General features: G+C 34.1%; 3 protein-coding genes across 3 annotated transcripts in view; 2 read left to right on the top strand and 1 right to left on the bottom strand.

Moving 5' to 3' along the window:
- Positions 1-20,791, bottom strand: part of LOC105335076 (uncharacterized) — a 147,051-nt gene that overhangs the window by 110,393 nt on the left and 15,867 nt on the right. The gene's annotated exons all lie outside the window — the stretch shown is intronic.
- LOC105335087 (uncharacterized) lies at positions 1,936-8,639 on the top strand. Its single transcript, XM_066066865.1, has 6 exons — positions 1,936-2,076; positions 3,736-3,887; positions 6,148-6,353; positions 6,921-7,055; positions 7,407-7,634; positions 7,900-8,639. Exons 2-6 carry the CDS (start codon positions 3,736-3,738, stop codon positions 8,229-8,231), a joined length of 1,053 nt encoding a protein of 350 aa, XP_065922937.1. The 5' UTR covers positions 1,936-2,076; the 3' UTR covers positions 8,232-8,639.
- Positions 9,614-18,264, top strand: LOC105335089 (ankyrin repeat domain-containing protein 13C-B). The gene is made up of 13 exons (XM_011438777.4): positions 9,614-9,751; positions 10,558-10,599; positions 11,498-11,602; positions 12,058-12,189; positions 12,420-12,486; positions 12,801-12,945; positions 13,632-13,763; positions 13,898-13,965; positions 14,738-14,822; positions 14,919-15,068; positions 15,204-15,232; positions 15,388-15,488; positions 15,724-18,264. Exons 1-13 carry the CDS (start codon positions 9,643-9,645, stop codon positions 15,855-15,857), a joined length of 1,299 nt encoding a protein of 432 aa, XP_011437079.2. The 5' UTR covers positions 9,614-9,642; the 3' UTR covers positions 15,858-18,264.

The following is a 20,791-nucleotide window of genomic DNA, read 5'->3' as shown; positions in this document are numbered from 1 at the left end:
AATAAAGTCCTTAATTTTCATTAAATCTTTTCTGATATTTAAATGTCAAAATTAGCATAAATCAACGCTTATAATCATAATTTTTATAGTGTTTGATCAGGGTTTTTTTTAAAATGAGAACTTTATAATATTTTGAAAAGATTTATGAAAAGTTGTCTTTATTTTTTTTATCATTCATAACTACATCTGCATATAATACCTAGTGAAAACTGTGTGAAATCAAAGGGGAAAAAAGTTCATGTTACATCTTTTCTACATGTACATTTATTGATTATATATTTTAGGGAGTAATCAAGAATACAGCAAAAAGCATTCAAATTTTCCATGATAGACCAATAGGTTCGCTACTTTCATATCCCGCATAAATTACTTAAGGAAGTAGTATATTGTTGAAATGTTTTGATATCGCCGAGATATGCAAAAATATCATGGACTGTTTGCTAAATATATCCTCCCATGAACAATTAGTTTTGGCGATGTGAAGATGGCATTAATGCCATAACAGTTGAAACTATTTGTATATGAAACTGTAACCGCTTGTACAGTGAATATACCCCCATCAGGCAGAGGGGACAAATGAATCAACTCAACGATGACTGGAAATGTTTACCATAATATGTATCTGGGAAATAATCTAATGGTCAAACCAGACGGCATGATAAACTTTTGTAAAACCTCTAATGGACACTGAAGCCGAAGGACAAATTCTTTTCAGATGATATTTGTATTTTCTTAACCGTGTTTTCACAGTCGTAATTGAATTCCCCCCCCCCCCCCCCTTTTTGACCGGCAGTGACCGGCATCAGTTTTATAGTTGCCAATCCACCCTCTCTTAATCAGGTAATTTTCACTTTGACGGTCACAGGTGTACGAAGATTGGATTTATATTATGAGAAATCCAAAAATTCGGTATATTTATATAAAGATTACATGAACCAATTGATTAAATAACTGAAGCAAAAGTCTAACTATCGATGTTAAGACGCATGTCGTATGTCGGTATGTACTCTTTGTCTACTTTAATCTTTCTTTTTCATCCATTAAAACATTTGTTGATACATTTGTAAAAACAAAAAACCCAAAAGTAAAGCAAAAGACCCCCCCCCCAAAAAAAAACCATTAAAGCATTATTGTCTTCCCATATCCATATCATTTTATTAAGAAAAAAATTGTTTTATGCATACTTTATAACCAAATTTTATTATGATTTGTTGAAAGAGGATATCATACATATGTTAAAACATTGGTCCGACTAATTAGCAGTACTGTATATATTCTTCTTTATTTATCTGTGAAACAGCAATTTACACATCCATGATACAAGAAATCTCCAAGGAAAAGTACACCCTTAGGGGGGATGAAAGTGTTCCCTATTAATCCACCAGCTAAACCATTTCAAAAGTACGTTTGACCCTACTACCGATTTTTGTTTATAGAATTGAAGCGGACAACCTATACATGCCGTGTCCATTTAGGTTTATCAAGATGTAGATTTCGTCACAGACGGACTCCCCGGGGATTGCTGGTGACAGACTTCTGGGTCAAAAACGGAACAGAACAAATTTATGTGTAAAAAGAGAGCAATAAGTGGTATTGATGAAAAACAAATACACATGTTACCGATTCATGTAAGAAAAGAAGTCGCTAAAACTTCGGTGCCCGAATATTTTTCGACGTCAACCAGCCTTTTTATGTCTTTGAAACCAAAAAAAAAAACATATAAAAGAAAAAAACAAACAAAAAGCAAAAATTAAAAGTAAAATTTATCTAAATGAACAGTGTGTTAGCAACATTTAGAAAACCTCTCTCTCTCTCTCTCTCTCTCTCTCTCTCTCTCTCTCTCTCTCTCTCTCTCTCTCTCTTACGCAATGAAGTAAAACATTTACGACAGACCTGAGAAAAATTGGGCTTCTTCGTGTTCAAGTGACAATGGAGACTTTGCTTGCTTTGTTTTGTATGTTTTTCTTATATGTTTCGAAATAGGGTCGTTGGCGTGTCACGTGGTATTCTAATTAGTATATATACATGTAGCTAGAGAAAAGGTATACTTGTAGATATTGAGGGTTGCAAGGAACGGTAAGTCAAAACATTCTGTAAAAAATATTTTGATAACTATTACCTATAATTGCTATTTGAAATCGTTTACCTTAAAAAAGGCTTTGTTGATAAAGAGTTTTGCATTATACTTAACCTTTATGGTAAATAAGATGAAAACGTCGCTGAATTTTATCAGAAAAAACGGTTTAGGAATTTTATAGCAAACTAATCTTCACACAGGACAATAATCATATTATTTTGCTTCAATCTATTATATAACTTTTATCCAAAAAATCAACTACAGAAGTTTATAAGGGAATATATATATCAATAAATCAATTATGGTTATAATCATAAACTATTTGACTTTCTCATACTCAAATATAAGATATAATTTTTTTTAAGTTAACAGAGATATTAGCTACATGTAGGTTGGTATGTGATCAAACTATCAAGAAGTCTCTCGATATACACAGTATTTTATCACGTGACCAATGAAGTGTATTTCCCTGCGAATTTTCTAAACCGCTCCTAATTTCTTTATGAGTGGGTTCAATCCTGTATTCTTTACATATAGTTTAACTCAATACCTGGTATCAGAACAAAATTGTGGATCTTAATACTGCTGTCAGTGCTACTATGCATGAAGTTTAACTATCTTCATACATAGATTGCAGCTTAGAAACTTATTTGAGTCTCTTTTTCCTTTTCTATCTGGAGGAATCGCGGCCGCAGATACAAAATTTACTATATATCCGGTTTTATCGCGTTTCACAAAATTTGCGAAAATGGGGTAAATGTATAGCATTTTTTATTTGCCCAGTCATTTTTGTGAGTTAAAATGTTTATTGTAGAAAATTTGATAATCGCGAAAATTACGGATATACGGTATATTTTCAAAATAAATTCTGGAGTTATTAAGCAATAGCTATTTGTTAAAATCAACCAAAATTAATACACATGTAAAAAGTATGCACCGCCCTCACCTGATATTTTTGTCCGGTAAAAATGGTTGGTCTTCATCAAATCTACTCTAGATATTCTAATTAAAGAGATTAATTTGGAGTTAATGTAAGGTACATCGTAAAGTGCGCCATTTCCAAAATAGATGTGAATATAAGTATAATCCTCAAACAGAGTAACAAACCTCTTTAACTCCCCCCCCCCCTCCAAATTTTTTAAAATTTAAATTTAAAAAAATGAATTATAATGGAGTTGCCCCCCCCCCTCCCCCCAACTTTTTTGGAAGTATGTAAAAAATTGATATGAAAATAAGGAAAAGAGGAGTCAAATTGAAGTTACCCCCCCCCCCCCCCCCCACGGATTAGGAATTTCATGATTTGGAGGGAAAAAAATTTTGGTAGATAATTTTTTTTGGGGGGGTATAGTTTACTCCCCCCCCCCCCCCCCCCCCCCCCACACACACACACACACACACGGATTAGGATATTGAAGATTTTTGTAAACTTTAAATTTCTTCTTCTTTTTTTTTTTCTTTTTTTTTGCTTGTCAAGATTTTTTGGATGGGTCTGCCCCCCCCCCCCCCCCACTTTCAAAAACGATGCTACGTGCCTGCTCTAACAGTTTTCAATTGTTCTGATATTTTTTTCTGTTTTGAAAATAGAGAAAATACATAAACCTGCATCAACTCCTGGACAAAAAAAAACACAAAAAAACCCAAATGTTTATTATTTACAGATGGCCGTGACGTTGTATTCCGTTTTTGTGCTTTTGGCTCTTTCCCCCAGCTCCGTTGGTGCTACAGAAGGTTTGTCTTCGGGGGAGAGTTCCCAGTTCTACAACAGTCAGGAGCAAGGGGGGACCGTCTCAGTCACTGAAACCACCGATTCGTAAGCGACACATTTCATACACAATGATGAGTGGGGTTGGGGGTCTGAATGGTACAACATTGTACGTCTCACCTTTTCGTTTCTTTTTTTACGGACCACCAGAAGGCGGTCCGTTATTTGATACACATTTAGATATTGTAACCGCGTTTCTGCGGGAATATTTTTTTAAATAGAAATAATTTTAACCTAAGCTTATTTTTATGAATTAAAAGTAAATTTGCATGTAGAAATATGTTTTATGCCTTAAAAAATATTACATATTTTTTGTGTTTTACTCGTAAATGTAAAGTGGATCATACATTGTCGTGTTGGGCGCGATTTTACTGAGACTATAGTTTATTCCGAAAATTTCGGAGTTTTTCTTTGCTAGAGGCCTGAAATACATAAAAACCTGAATGACATGAAATTTTATAAAAATGATATACCGGTATTTGAATTTCTTTGTTTTGCGTCAAATAAAATGACTTTGTGTGTGTATTTATTATATCTCCATGTGAAATGTGGTAGAAAAATATCATAAAATGACATCCATATGAATTATTTACGCAAACATATGAAAGACCTGATTTATTTTTTAATACTTTTCAGAATCTCATGCAATTAAATAAGCATGATTATCTTCATAAAATGAAGTGTAGATAAGATTTAGAATTCCATTTAGGAAAAAAATTATCCGGCTTATTTTTTACCGTTAAAATTGGGGAGTTTCTACCGGATGAGCATATGATCTTTCATTATTCAATAAAATGCAAAAAAAAAAAATAGTTTGAAATACAATGCCATCTCCAAGAGAATAATGAGGAGTTGAACTTTGTATTAGAACAATGTACAAATCAATGTGTTCTCCAATGGTCAGGCAATGGTCATACAATTACCGTTAGAAATGCTTACAGAAACGAACTCGATACTTAATAACAATAGTAAAATGTTAAACTTCAAAACGTGTCGTTGAAAAAATATCAACATTTACCATAAAGATTAGTAGTACAACCAACTCGTTATTTTCTTCTTTGTGGTGTGTTTTTATGTAAACAACTAATGATGATTCATACAACAACTATATGTTTTGCGGACCATTTGACGCTTGCGTCAATATATATATATATATATTTTTGCATTCATTTATCATTTTCAAAAACTCTACTGTATACGTAAAGAGGTAATACTAGATGGCTGGAACAAAGAACAATTCATTATAAAATATTAAACCAGTTGTTGCAAGAAATTTAAAGATTTGCAAAAGATAGACCAAACTTGGCACAAAGCATCACTGTGTGAAGGGGATTCAAGTTTGTTCAAATGAAGGGTCACACCCTCTTTAAAGGGGAGATATAGTAGTATTATTGAAAATCTTCTTCTAAAAAACGATTAGGCGAGAAAAGCTGTAACATGTATGGACGTATCCTTATGTAGTGTAGATTCAAGTTTGTTCAAATCATGGTCCCCGGGGGTAGGGTGGGGCCGCAATGGGGGGTGTGAATTTTTACATAAGAATATATAGAGAAAATCTTTAAAACTCTTCTTCTTTAAAATTATTATGCCAAGAAAGCTTAACCTTGGGTGGAAGCATCCTCAGATAGTGTAGAATCATGTTTGTTTAAATCATGGTCCCTGGGGGTAGGGTGCGGCCACAATGGGGGGGGGGGTTACATAGGAATATATAAAGAAAATCTTTAAAAATATTCTGGGAAAGTTTTTAGTCCAAAAAGCAGTAACTTGTGTGAAAGCATGAGTTGTGCAGATTAAAATTTGATCAAACCATGATTCCCTAGAAAAAAGTGGTGCCATAAAGTGGGGGAGGGGGTTTATATAGGAATAGAGAAAAATCTTCTTACAGGTAAAACAACAAAAGGGGCTTGATATTTACCATAAAAATATGCGGATAGAAATTGGAAGATTCTAAAAAAAATTTGAGCAAGATCTACTGTACTTAATTGTCAAGATATTTTGATTTTGATACTGTAATACTAATTTGATTAGAGTTAAGGCAATTTTTGCTCAGGTGAGCGATTTGGCCCCTGGACCTCTTGTTTTTGTCGTAATTTCTACTGTTTGACCCATATAATTCGAAGTAACTCTGCTTTCTAAATACTTTCTATCTGCATAAACTTTCCAATGACGGTATTTGCTAGAGCCATGCATTGGGCGGTACCTTGTATACATTGTACCGGTAAAATAAATTATGGCATCAGCAAAAATGAAGTGTAAAATTCATACGTTTTTTTCGTAGTTTACTTACTATAAGTACTTTTTCTTTAAGTTACATCATTCAATCCAATGGACTTCCGGATCATGATATGCAGCAAGTTAATCCAAACACGGCCTCTGCGCAGAGCTTCCGCTACACATTTAAGAAAGAGATAGACTTTGCTTGCAAGCCCGGAAGTCTTCCCAAAGGATCCATTGGGATAACCAAGACCGGTGTCGCCATCTACAATCCCCTAACTAGCGCCGACCTGAACGCTGGTATGGTTGACTTGTACTCTATTCCAAGTCGTCTTTAAGGAGGATGGATGGTCAACAAATTACCATCATGTCTTCCTTTACTTTTTAATACGACATTTAGACTAAAAACTATTATTATCCATGATTTATTTTAAATTTAAGTATTTTGTTACATTTCTACACAGAGAACTTCTCATGGAGATTTATTAAATCTAAAAATGGCCACGACCATCCAGTCAAACTCACGGCTGCGTATTTCACACTTTGTCTCCATTTGATATTAGAAAAAAGAAATTCTTTGATGGGGACGACCACGCATGTCCCAAACTTTCATAGAGTACGGATTTAAACTGGTTTTCGGCAAAAACAATTTAATTTATTTCAAACATGCAATTGGTCCATACGATCAGATTCGATTCGAACTTACTATAATTGGCATCTTTGCAAATGAATGTCATTTGTTTTTCACATTACATGTACATTTGCAGTTATTCTCTTATTTATTTAGAGGTAGAAATATTACACGAAATTGTCAAGACTATCGAGCCTCATTAAAACCTGTCTATAACTGGCTTTGATGTTCCACAGTTGAGGGTAGTGATGCAGAGACTTTTGATCGCTGTAACGGTCACTCTGACAATCGGGGGGTGTACCATTATCACCAGTCCCCCAGTTCAGATAACTGTGGCGACACCTTCACCGCCGAGGTCGACCAGTTCATTGGTGAGTACAAACGCAATTTATGGGCGGATCCAGGGGGTGGGGGTTCGGCGGGGTAATTTTGTTTGACCTGGGGTGCCTTTTCGTAATTCAGCTGTGAATTTGTTAATGTGAATGTGAATAAGTTGAATTTTTCGGAACCCGAACCCCTTAATTCTCTTGATCCGCGCATGTGAATGTTTTATATGTGTTTAAAATGTGTGGGGTAATTTGCTGGTTTTGCTGAGTATGTTTTAAATACCTAAATTGTAAATATACAAAAACTAAAGGTAATTAAAGTTTTTTTCTAAATGATATCAAAATAATGTTCATTATCAAAACTCAAATAAAGTGAGACCAGTGTTTGTTTTGCAGGTGTCGCTTTGGACGGATTTCCTATCTACGGCCCATACGCCTCAGACAAAGGCTCCGAACCTCTCAGCTCAGATGACCTTGACATTTGTCACGGTCGTATGGTAGATGGGAAATACCGGTATCATTTGACCTATGACTTCCCGTACGTTCTCGGCTGTTACTGGGGGGCAAGCGCCAAAGACAACGCACCACAGGTGTCTTACGTCTGTGACCTGGACTCTGGAACAGGTGAAAATGAGAGACAATTTTTATATGCATGTATTATAGAAAATGCTGTAGAAATATAATTGTATAAAAAAAATCGTTAAGTTGAACTATTTCTTCTTTAAATAAACCGTTTACATGTATATACCGGTATATTTGGATGTCTTCGGTATAGAATATTGAAATACTATATCATCTTGAAGAATGCAGCTGTGTAATTTTTTAAACAAATGCACCGTTATCTATTCTATGTAGTTTCTTTTAAATAAAAAAAAGTTTTTCTCCTCAGACCTACAGCTATATGGATACCTTTGCAGCAACGTAGATCAACGAGGCGTGAGTGCTCAGGTCTGCCCCAGCTATCCCGGATCTGTAACCGTGACAACCGAGGATAATGGAAACACGGCCGCCCCCACCCAGGCACCCACCCAGGCCCCAACTCAGGCCCCCACCCAGGCCCCAACTCAGGCCCCCACCCAGGCACCTACCACGGCAACCTCACGGAGAACCAGACGCCCAGGTGGACGTAACCGCTCCCGGGACAATTCAAAGAGAGCTAACTCCGCCCGAGAGGCATACTTGAAAAGGTGGATCAAACGACTACTTGAGGAGACAAAGTAAACGCGTCGATGACTTCAAGGGCTTGCCTATCTAAAGGAAAGATCATCTGTTCTAATTTGGAAAGGATTGTATACATGTACATCTATATGATAGGGGTCTAAAATTAATGTTGTTTTTTGAAAAAGAACATCGTTATTTTATACTTTGCGTGTTTACTTTGTACAGATCCATCCCAGACCAATTACATATGTACATGTACTTACATGTACAAAAAATGTTTAAAAGCAGTATCTTAAATGTTTCTTGCTGAAATATGGAATCGATATTATACATGAATTAAACTTATTAAAACCAATGATTTGATTAAGGTAGCTGAACTAACCCTAGTCATATATGCAGTCCTTTGCCAACTTTAGAATTCATGATTTTGTCTAAAGTTAATAAGAATAAACTTATCATCAAGCATTCTTTATGGATTGTTATTATTTCAATATTATTCACAATAGATGGCTTTGAGGTTGTTTAATACGAATTCACTGTTAAGGATTAAATAAAACAACAATTTTCTGCATGCAGTATGTGTAGATGTTTAATTACTTGTTCCCATGCAATTTATATTTTATAATCACAATCGTTGTTAGCTGTAATTAGTCCGTGAATAAAGTTTACATAAGAATAAAATCCTTAATTTTCATTAAATCTTTTCTGATATTTAAATGTCAAAATTAGCATAAATCAACGCTTATAATCTTAATTTCTATAGTGTTTGATCAATTTTTTTAAAATGAGAACTTTATAATATTTTTAAAAGATTTATGAAAAGTTGTCTTAATTTTTTTGTTTATCATTCATAACTACATCTGCCTATAATCATAATGCAGATGCACATGATAAATACCTGCGTGAAATCAAAGGAAAAAAAATAAAAGTTTATGTTACATCTTCTCTACATGTACATCTATTGATTAAATATTTTAGGGAATAATCAAGAATACAGCAAAAAGCATTCAAATTTTCCATGATCGACCGATAGGTTAGTTAATTACATTGACTGACAGTCTAAATTGGGGTAGAAATTGAAAAAAAGTAGTACATATGTATCTGCAGTCTGATTAAAACCACCCATAGGTATATAGGTATACCTGATGCTGATGATAATGATATATATTATTGGTATTCATCATTAAAGCTGACAAATTTCATTGAGCTGCGTCGCCGAATAGCAAATCGGTGTTTTTTGGCATAACAGAAAATCAATCGATTCATTATTGAATGAAAAAAAATAACGTTGCAATGTGCATAATACAGTTAATACCAATGAAAAAAAAAAGATTTACGGTATTTGTATTTGTCTCTGAAAAAATCAAATTAAAAACGAGATAAAAGAAAAAAGAGGGGGGGGGGGGGTGTTCCACGAATAGGTTTACGTTCGAATTGTTTGAACTCTTGGAAAATATGCAAATATCAACTAATGGCGGACTGGGAAGGATATCCACTCCACGAATGCGTCTTTCACAACGATATCAGGAGATTATCACAGTTGCTGCGTGTAAATGATGTGTCACTTAAAGATATGCACGGTATTATTTTATTTCTTTTCCCATTATTTCAGTTTTATTGCCAGTTGTATTCTTTTTATGCACACCGGTGTGAAAATCATAATGTCAACATCACCCATTTGTTGACTTTATACGATCCAAACTATTTATATAACGCATTCGATGCGGGAATGAATTCAGGACACTTCTGATAGTTCTTACTATTGTACTTATGCTTTGTATAGGGTTAGTATGTACAGCATTGAGGGTGACATTCGATCAACTGTCAATTCCAACATCAGTCTATAACCCCTTGAGAGGACCACTGTCAAGGAAGCAAGAGTTTAACAAAGAATGATCATTTGACACCTTAATAAAAAATCAACTTCTGTCTTTTCAAATATACAGTTTATTCTTATAAAAGTCTCTACCCTCTATTATTTCATATAGTCTAATTAATGACAAGGGTCATATTTTGATTTTCCTGGTTCTATATTATAGACAGGCATTAAAGCAGAAGTGAATTTTATTAATGAGTTGTCCTCAAGCATCAAATCTTGCTACTTCCTCTAGATCACTCATTAACATGTGATGAAAATTCAGTTGTATTCAATTATTTTCCTTTCACTTCATCACCTGGTTCTTCAATAATTTGGATGGTACATATTAATACGATTAATAATGTGTTATGCTTATATATTGAGGCCATTCCCTTGAATGACGTTGAGATAACATATCATGTACATGTTTTATCCTAACATTGTTCACATTGATTCAACCCATCATAAAAGTCAATTAAATACCTCATGTCCTGTAACAATAACAGCTGTTTTTCTTTTGTTTTATAGGGAATACAGCCCTGCACCTGGCTGTTATGCTTGGAAGAAAAGGTGGGTGGCAATGCACTACAGACAGATTATAAAACTTTTAGCGTAACAAATGGACAAACATTGAATGACAGATTTTCACATAAAACTAAAGAAGTAAAAAAACTGGGAGTCATTGTCAATACAGATAATGATTAGTCATTACTTTCAGCTTATTGTAGAATCTGAATGATAATTTATTGTGACACACACACCACTCAAGTTGTCTAAATAGTTAAAATATTCATGCAATTCCCCCCCCCCCCCAAAAAAAAAATTAATTTTGTTATTGAAGTATAAACTAAGAAATTACCCTGGTTAATAGAAAATAAATCTGGCTAAAAAAAAGTAAACAAAATAATGTCTGGCTTATCACAAAAATATTGATTTTCTTTTCCATTTCACACTAGTGCAAAGAATTGTGACTACTAAAGCATGATATCTAGCGTGAGTAGTCTGCCGAAACTCAGCCCGAAAGGTCCCAATTTCTTCCTGATTTAATAATGCTTTTATAGCTTTAAGATTCACCCTAGATTTCTAATTCAGATTTCTGACTACTTTTATCAAATTACCTCATATTCCATTTCTATATTCTCATTGCATCATTCCCATTGTTTCCATTTCATCAGCAATCGAAATAATGTGACACACATCAATATTAAAAAAAAACCCCAGGAAACCCTTTTTGTTTACATGGTATTCTGGGTGATCTTTTATCGGCATGTAAAGGGAAGGGATGCTTTAATTGGAGTGGCTCAATTCTCTCTTAAATTTAAATGTCATATAACTGTGCTTATTTCTCTCCCCTTGACCCTATTTGGCTTATACTTCACATAAAAAGTGTGTGAATAAACGGCCTGTGTATTCAAAATATGACATTTAGTTCACATAGCATATAATGTGAATGACTGATTCCATTCAGACTGCATCCAGTTATTGTTAGCACACGGGGCACCTGTCAGGGTCAAGAATCTCCAGGGCTGGACTCCACTGGCAGAGGCCATCAGTTTTGGAAGCAGACAAACTAGTAAGTTAATTATATTAAACTTCAAGGTTAGCTGGGTTATATTGAAATGATTTGAGATTCATCTTAATATGAATAATATTTTAAATAAGAATTTGAGTTGTTGTATGTGACGCTAATATGATATTATAGTCAATGCTTGTGTGACGTGTTTATGATAATAATGTCAGATTAGCAAAAATGTGAAATTATTTAAACAAAAATTTACATGTAGCTTCATGTTATTGTATAAAACATAGATCCTTTGGTTGACTTTATTAATCTTATGACTGAGAATTTTAATTGGTATTTAGTTTTTACATCTGACAATTATGTATGAAAAGTAGTAAACTGAATTGTTTTTTAACTAGTGTCATTAAAAGAAATGCAGAGATTTCTAGGTTTTTGTTGGACTTTGGTACAATGCAGACTTTTGTGATAGTGAATGACTACTGTTAACAGTTAAGCACTCTTTGTAGTAATGTGTTTGCTGAAAAAACTGAGACAACAATCCAAAGAAACTTTAGAAGAGAGGAGACCAGCCTTGATTCAAGCTCTGAAGGACATAGGAGACTTTTATGTAGAACTCAAGTGGGATTTTCAAAGCTGGGGTATGTAAGCCATTCACTTCTGTCAGTTAAACTATAGAAGAGAATTTTAATGTTATTATGTAACTTCTGATCCTGGCTTTAAAGAGCAAGAACTGAATCATTTGCTTCTGTATAAAAAAGTTTCACTCTTGAAATTTCTTTTAGTTAATATGTATTGTTATAAATCAATGCAACAAAAACTAATTACATTACTTTCTATTGAAATGATGTTTCTGCATTTTTTTGTACAGTGCCTCTAGTATCACGCATACTTCCATCAGACATCTGCAAAATCCACAAGAAAGGGAGTTGTTTGAGGTATTAAACATTTTCCAAATATTTTTACTCTTGTTATCTTGTAGTAAAACTTTCATCATTTTTCTTTTGAAGTTTTTCTTCATGATTTATTATGGCACATGCAGGCTGTTGCATTTGTTTTTAATGTTTTGTGTATAGCAGTATATCTTATCAATAAGACATTCATTAAATCCATTCACATGTATTTGTTTTGTCTTCATTTTCCATGTTTTATTCATAAATCCTGTATGAATTTGTGTATTCGTTGGGTCTGAATTTTTGTGTTTTATTGATATATTGGTGTCTTAAATGTGTTTGTTGGGTCTGACCGACAGATTGGACACAACGCTGGTTGATTTCAATGACATGCGCTGGGAGAGGGGCGACATCACCTTCGTGTTTGATGGAGATGCACCCCCCAACAAAGGCCTCACAGTGCTGGACAACAAATCCCACGAATTTCAGAGAATTAGGTCAGAGGTACGGGACACAACACTCAAATAATACTTACATTCTGAAAAATTATTCTTATATAAATGCATTTTTAAAAGTAAGAAAAAAAATTTCAACCAGTTTTATATTTTAACAGTTTTGATATTTTAATGGGAGGCTTATAAGTACCGTTGAATTATTTTTATTCGTGGGGGCCAATGTTCGTGGGTAGCGAAATTTTTTCTGGTTCGTGGGGACGTGATCTCATTGGTAGCAAGTTTGAGATAATTTTAATACCGGTAAATATTAAACAAATGCTTGTATATACATTCGTGGGCAAGGGTTATCCACGAAAACGAACATTGGTCCTCTGCAAACAATGATGATTCCACAGTACATGTACTAGTATGTAGTTTGACCGTGACAATTTTTTTTTAACAAAAAGGAACTTCAGCAGGATCTAGCTGACACTTTGATGTAGCTGTCAGAGAGTTATATTTTTATTCTTTTGATATTTTCAATAGTCAGAAAAAATTGCAGAAGTTATATTATATATCTTAACAAATTAATTTACATGGAGTGTGTTGACGTGAAATGGAAGGTCCATACCACTGCTAATTGATGTGTATTAACCTCAGTGTTTAGAATTCTCCGATATCTTGTTGGTATATTCTCAATCCCATTCATAATACATGTAATAAAATTTGACTGTATTTTACTTTCCATTTTTGAAGGAATCGGAGCAGGAACTAGAGGATGAGGTGGACATTCTGATGAGTAGTGATATCATGGCCGCCCAGATGTCCACAAAGAGCATCACCTTCTCCCGGGCTCAGAGTGGCTGGTTGTTCAGAGAGGACAAAACAGTAAATACAGTTATCAGTTATTTGTTACACTGTTTTTTTTATTTATATCCCAAAACAAATACATGTATACCAAATCTTGACTTTCAGACAGTTGGAAATTTTTTGTTTCAAGTTAATTTGTTCATACATTTTAGGAGAGGGTGGGAGAATTTGAGGCTGATTTCTATGCAGTGAATGGTCTGATTCTGGATTCCAGAAAAAGGTATATTGTGATTCTTTAATTTTTATAAAGTAAAAAATTTTCAGCAAACATTCATTTTTAGAGCAGTAAGTAAATGTGGGTTATGTTAATATATCCCTGATCAGTGATATGGTATTAATAAAGTATGTAGCGTTCATCCTTAGAACTCCTTTTTCATCGCCACTCACCATTTTTGGTTTTCTAAATTCAGATATATATACTGAATGTATGACTATATATCAATGGAATTTATAGGGCTAAATTTTTCTAGATTTTATAGGTACTCTGGACCAATAAATTTTCTCACCATTTTTGGTTTTCTAAATTCAGATATATATACTGAATGTATGACTATATATCAATGGAATTTATAGGGCTAAATTTTTCTTGATTTTATAGGTACTCTGGACCAATAAATTTTTATCTTCAACTAATTTGAAACATAGTCTTTGTTCATTTCCTGTACAAACTAATCCACAAAATTATGTCCCCATGAATCTGTGAAATCTGTGAAATCCGTGAGATTTGGCTCCCATCAATATGAATGATTCCTAATGATGAATTAATAAGAATAACAAAAAGACATTTCTTTAGTTGAAACTTGAAAGAGATGGAATGGGTTTAAGCTAAATTTTTAAAGCTTTTGAATATTTATTTCACATAAATCATGTTAATTTACAAATTTATATTTGAAATTGACCACCCTCACTCACTCCCCTACCCAATTTTTAAAAATGAAGCCCATTAAGTACTGAGCATAGAACAACTTTGATTGATTTTATTCTTGTTGTAGGAGGGAGCATCTTAGTCCTGACGACATCCAGAAAAATAAAGCTATCATGGAGAATTTAACCAAAGGAAACTGGAATGACTGCGAGGTAGGTGCATTGAGGCATGTAGTACATGACTAAAAGTAGAAGTTCCTGTATATGTACTAAGATTGTAATACATTTATATGGTTCTCGGGTTGACAGTTTCAGAGAAGACCCTCATTGCCTGTCCCCGAGGAAAGCAGTGTTACATGGGAGGAGTACATCGCTGAACCTGCAGGCAGCCCCCCCTGTCTGGGGCGACCTTGGGTTGCTAAGGGAAACACAAAGTCCTTCAAAGCAACTGTGGCTATGGTAATGTGTTGTTGATTCATGTTCTTCAATCTCTGCCTCTCTCAAATATCTCTCTTGAATATTGAAATATCTAAAATGATGAAATAATTATGCAAAATGAGTATATTGTATTAATATTAAGATTTTCTTTTTTAGAGTAAGAATTTTCCAATGTCAATTGATGTGTAAGTAATTTTTTTATCGATTCTTCAAGTTTTTCCTTTATGAAGATGATATAAATTATTGTAAAATAATGTACAACTAATGATAGCATAAGTATACTGATAGTTAATATGAAAGCAGCCTTTTTACTGAAAAACCTACCTGGATTTCTTTGTAGACTGCTGGATGTTTTAGAAGTTATTGCGCCTTTTAAACAATTTCAAAAATTGAGAGAATTTATGACAACCAAACTACCTGATGGCTTTCCTGTGAAAATAGGTAACTATACTTGCGTAACAGTCCTAGGTGTCCTTTTAGCTATTTTATACTGGATAGAAAAAAAATCATCATCTTTAATGTATTGTACCAAATATGCTGTAAAAGTATATTGTTTAATAAATAGTTATGTTGTATAAATGAAGTACTTTTCAACAATATTTTTTAATATTTAGTGCAATATACATGTACAATATGGTTTTGTACAAGATGTACTGCATTTCTTCGTTTCTCCTAGAAATCCCAGTATTCCCTACAGTGACTGCCAAGGTCACCTTCACCTCTTTTGATTGGCGGGATGACATAGACGACGCCATGTTCGTAGTTCCGCCAAATTATCGCGAAAATCCAAACAGGTTCCCGGATTTATGACAGATGATGGACATTAGTATCATGGACATAGTCTCAAGTGTCAGAAATGTGATAATAGTCCAGGAGGACCCGGAAAATCCAGGGGAGGGGTACCTAGAACTAGCGGTGGGGATGGAGGTCCCCCTGACTAATCTGGGCATCTGTAGTACAGAAATGACACTGCTTTTTTAGAGTGTGGAAAAAACTTTCTTCTGAGTACATCTATCTTGAAATTATCTTTCTTTGTCATGATAATGAAATACTAGTTCAAAATGCATGCTTGAAGGTCATTTTGGATTCCTGAACTGCATTTTACAAAAGAACTTACAACAAAGTCGTAAATATTTTCAGTCTTATGAAATGATATTTATTGAACAAAACTTAAACAAACCATATTTAAACAACTACTCTGATGTCCATAATTATATTTTACAGCCATGAGAATAAAATATTGATTAGTTTGTGATTAATTAACATTCATTAATTTGGTCCTAAGTTCTTTTGTAAAACGCAGCCCTGAAATATATCCTAAACATCTTAAAATTGTTGAATTTTTTAATACAAGTGACGACCTATACTTAATCAACATAGTGTAAATTAGGTTATTAAAGATGATAATTAGAAAAGGAATTTCTTTATCAGGGTTGGAACCAACATCATATAAGGTAAACATTTAACAACTGAAGACAGAAAATTATATACATTACAAAGGGATAATAGTTTTATACTGTATACAGGGAAATATTTGCCCCCTTGTTATTTTCGCCTTCGTTGTCAGTGAGCAAATTCAAAACTGGGCAAATTTCAGTGTCTCAAATTATGCCTCTTTAAACTCAACTGTGACTGGGCAAATTCAAGACGGAGCAAAAAATAACCCTGTATACAGTATGGCTATTTCTGTTCTTGCAGGAAGGATAAATACAAAGTGTATACTTTTAACCAAGCAACCTGATTTGGAAGTCAAAGTCAAACTGAAAGTATGTTTGGAAGGTCATTTTATTTGATTCATGTAATTTCCTTTTTTAGTACAAACATTTATGGAAATGCATATATTTAAACAGGAAATTGATTGCTCATAAACAAGTATTTCAATGATTAAATGTCTGTCCCATGAAATTGATGAGATTTAGTATTTATTTGCACTTTATGGCATTTAAGATAGCTAGTACTTAGTATGTTTAGGAGAGAGAGAGAGAGAGAGAGAGGAATTTTACAGTACTGAAAAGGCTACTTAAATTTGCAGTGCTCTGTTGAATGAATAAGGTTGTTTGCTTGTTTGCTGAGATCCATATTTCTATTGCTTGTTGTGATAAATCTTGTTGTCTGTACATTTTTAGTTCAGTGAGTATTCTGGTTTTCATGTTAGCTGACTTCCAATAGCAAGCCTTGGGTAGTATACTGCCATTCCTAATTAGTTATTGTCTTTGTCTAGTCACAGAAATAATATTCCAAGAGTAAGTGTTATTTATTGAATTTTAAGATTTCATGATATTGGTTACATTGTGTAGTTGACAACAAACAAGAATGTATTTCTCTTTTTTATCAGGATCCCTATTTTTCAGGGGGGGGGGGGGGGGGTTTTGACAAAGAAAATATTTCAAACATCAGAGGCCAAATGTAATACATTTGCAAAATGGAAGGTCACGTTTTAAATTTTATTTTAATCAGAAGTGGTTTTGCACGTCTGGATTTTGTCTGAGGAAATCATGTTTCCTGTTTCAATTGATAATGTTTAACCCCAGGAAGAAAAAAAAAAGTTAAATATGTTCTTGATATATCATTTAATTTAATTACACAGTGTTGAACATAGAATATGTAGCTGTTGTATTGAGATTTTGTCAGTGGCAGGGTTTCAGGAAACCAAATTTAGAATACTACCCTGCTGCAAACAATTTATTATGTAATTATTGTGTGCTTATACTCTGAATGCATTCCATATTGAACTGTTTATCTTAAGAAAAGCAACACAAACAATTCTAGTCATATGAAGTTGAATTTGAATCCAGTGTGGTGTGTGTATATGTAATACACGGGTTTCTGTGATTTTTTGTTGCTTTATTGATGATGCAGTAGCATTCTTAATTTGTGTATCTATCTTCTGACAATATATTTGCCTTTGTCTTTGTATTTTGAAGCTGTGCTAGATTTGTATCAATTGATAGAGAGTTCTTAAGGTTTTCTGTGAGGCTGTAATCTTATTGTCATCAATCAAATTATATACATATCCTGTTGTAGATTTGCAGGGTCTTCATCGCTACAACACTGATGCTCATAGTTGTTAGTGTCGAAATTGCACACCTGTTTCTGAGAGCGAATAATGCATATTTGCTGTCTATACATTTTTTCTTGTGTTGTAAAGCATTTCTGTTTTGTTTACCATAAAATGATAAGATTTTTATAGCTGTGAATAAAATCATCATCACCATCATTATTTCATGGGTTTTTTTTCTCTCTGACCACCCCCAAGATAACTCCATTTACTGTGAAGTATCTTTCATCTCTTAACACCACTATAGCCCAGACGGTTAGCGCTTCATTCGCATTCAGAAGGTTGGAACAACAGTTACTTCTTCCTCAAACTTAAGTCAATTAAAATACATGTAGAATGTTAGTTAACCCATGAAACCTTCTCCAAATAAGCGTGGAATATTGGAATTGTGATGTAGTCTTGGTCATTCTAATTTCTAACCCATTCCTAGGTCTCGCTTTGAGGTAGGGTTGGAGTGGATAAAGAACTTGTACTGTTTAATGACCCAGAGCACTGAACACTGACCAACAAATGAAGTCTTTCACTGGTGACGTTCATTATATACTATATAATTTAATTCTGGTTGTAACGCGCTTTCTGATTGGCTAAAAAATTATTTTATATCGTATAAAGAATGTTGCCTACGTCATAGTAAGACTAACGTCGAAAACGTATCAATACGCCTGACGTTACGTTTGAATTTTGTACAATTTTACGTCATTTTAAAGGTCAAATGGCCGTTTTTATCTACAATGAAGAGTAGAAAAATTAAGTTATAAGCAATGAATTCAATATTTATTAGTTTTATACGATATAAAATGGTTTGAAACAGTTTACGCTTTTTTATAAACCGCTTCGCGGTTTATAAAGCGTAAACTGCCCCAAACCATTTTATATCGTATAAAACTGAATTCATTCCTTAAATAAATAGTGCCTGTTTGGGAGGGTAACTGTTGAAATTGACAATGGTTGTCTCGGGATGTCAATTTCAACAGTTACCCTCCCAAACAGGCACTATTTATTTTATTATATTGAATGTTAAAGAGAATTTTACTGCTTTTATATAGAGAGCAGAATTCTAGAATTCTACGACGAACCGTACGCGCATATTTTACGCGCATGTAATAATTCGTTTTGTTATACTTACATGTTAAATACTGAAATCTGATTGGTTTTTACGCAGTTCATAATCTGTTCTATTACCCTCAGCGTTAACAACGCAATTAGCAACGGGTAACATTATATAAATAGTGCCTGTTTGGGAGGGTAACAGTTGAAATTGACACCCCGAGAAAACCATTGTCAACCGACGCGAAGCGGAGGTTGACAATGGTTTTCGAGGGGTGTCAATTTCAACTGTTATCCTCCCAAACAGGCACTATTTATTTTGTTATACTGAATGTCTTTTTTAAAATTTTTAAGAAAATTTTACTGCTTTTATATAGGAATAACGTGAATTCTACAGCGAACTGTACGCGCATGATTTTCGCGCATGTAACATTTTTTAATGTTACCCGTTGCCAAGTGCGTTGCTAACGCTGAGGGTAATAGTAAATATTATTAACTGCGTCTTAACCAATCAGATTTCAGTATTTAACATGAAAGTATAACAATACGAATTGTTACATGCGCGAAAATCATGCGCGTACGGTTCGCCTTAGAATTCGCGTTACTCCTATCTAAAAAGCAGTGATGTTTTCTTTAAAATTAAGACATTCAGTATAACAAAATAAATAGTGCCTGTTTGGGAGGATAACAGTTGAAATTGACACCCCGAGAAAACCATTGTCAACCTCCGCTTCGCGTCGGTTCACAATGGTTTTCTCGGGGTGTCAATTTCAACAGTTACCTTCCCAAACAGGCACTATTTATATGGTGTTACCCGTTGCCAAGTGTGTTGCTAGCGCTGAGGGTAATAGAACGGATTACCAACTGCGTCTAAACCAATCAGATTTCAGTATTGAACATGAAAGTATAATAATAGTACTTGTATACTGGAAGTTTCTACAAGGATTTCATTTCTCAAATTGATGGTTCTGCAATAAGCTGAACCGACAAAAGCATTCACGTGGCATCCAAGGGGGGGGGGGGGGCAGCCACCCATTTTTCATTTTATTTAATTCTGGATGAGTTAACCACCGCTCCCCCACTTTTTAAAGGTGCAGGTAGAAAAAAAAATTAACGAAATTAATCTTCTCTTCGTGCCTGAGATCCATCCATGTCATTGATTCTCTGACAGCGACCGTAAGGTTTTCAGGGTCGAAACCAATTATAACCAACAAATGGGACAATAAGTAAAGGGATAGGAAGTTAATATTAAATGAAAAAATATATATATATATACGAAAAGCCCACCAAAAAGTGGGCTTTCTGAACGGTCGTGTCAGCATGTAGCTCCATCATGCACGATACGGGTAGCCTTTTCTACGAATTATCTAAATCGGTGGAGCAAGTCTTAGTTCAAAATGCGGTTGCTGATATTAGCGATGGTTTTCAATTTTAAAACATGATACATGTATTCATTACACACAACAGTACAATTCTCATTTACCTTCAAGATTCAAAAACTGACAGGGAAGGAAATGTGGCGACAAAAATCATAAGTATGCATTTTATTCGCACATGTTTATGTGCAAGATAAACCTCTGTAACAGCCGATCCCATTGTGCGACGAACCTTTTGTTTTATACATTGTATATTTATAGGG

Source organism: Magallana gigas, chromosome 7, assembly GCF_963853765.1.
Source record: "Magallana gigas chromosome 7, xbMagGiga1.1, whole genome shotgun sequence".
Classification (NCBI taxonomy): domain Eukaryota; kingdom Metazoa; phylum Mollusca; class Bivalvia; order Ostreida; family Ostreidae; genus Magallana; species Magallana gigas.
The sequence above is the reverse complement of the archived record's forward strand: the minus strand, read 5'-3'. Positions and strand labels throughout refer to the sequence as shown.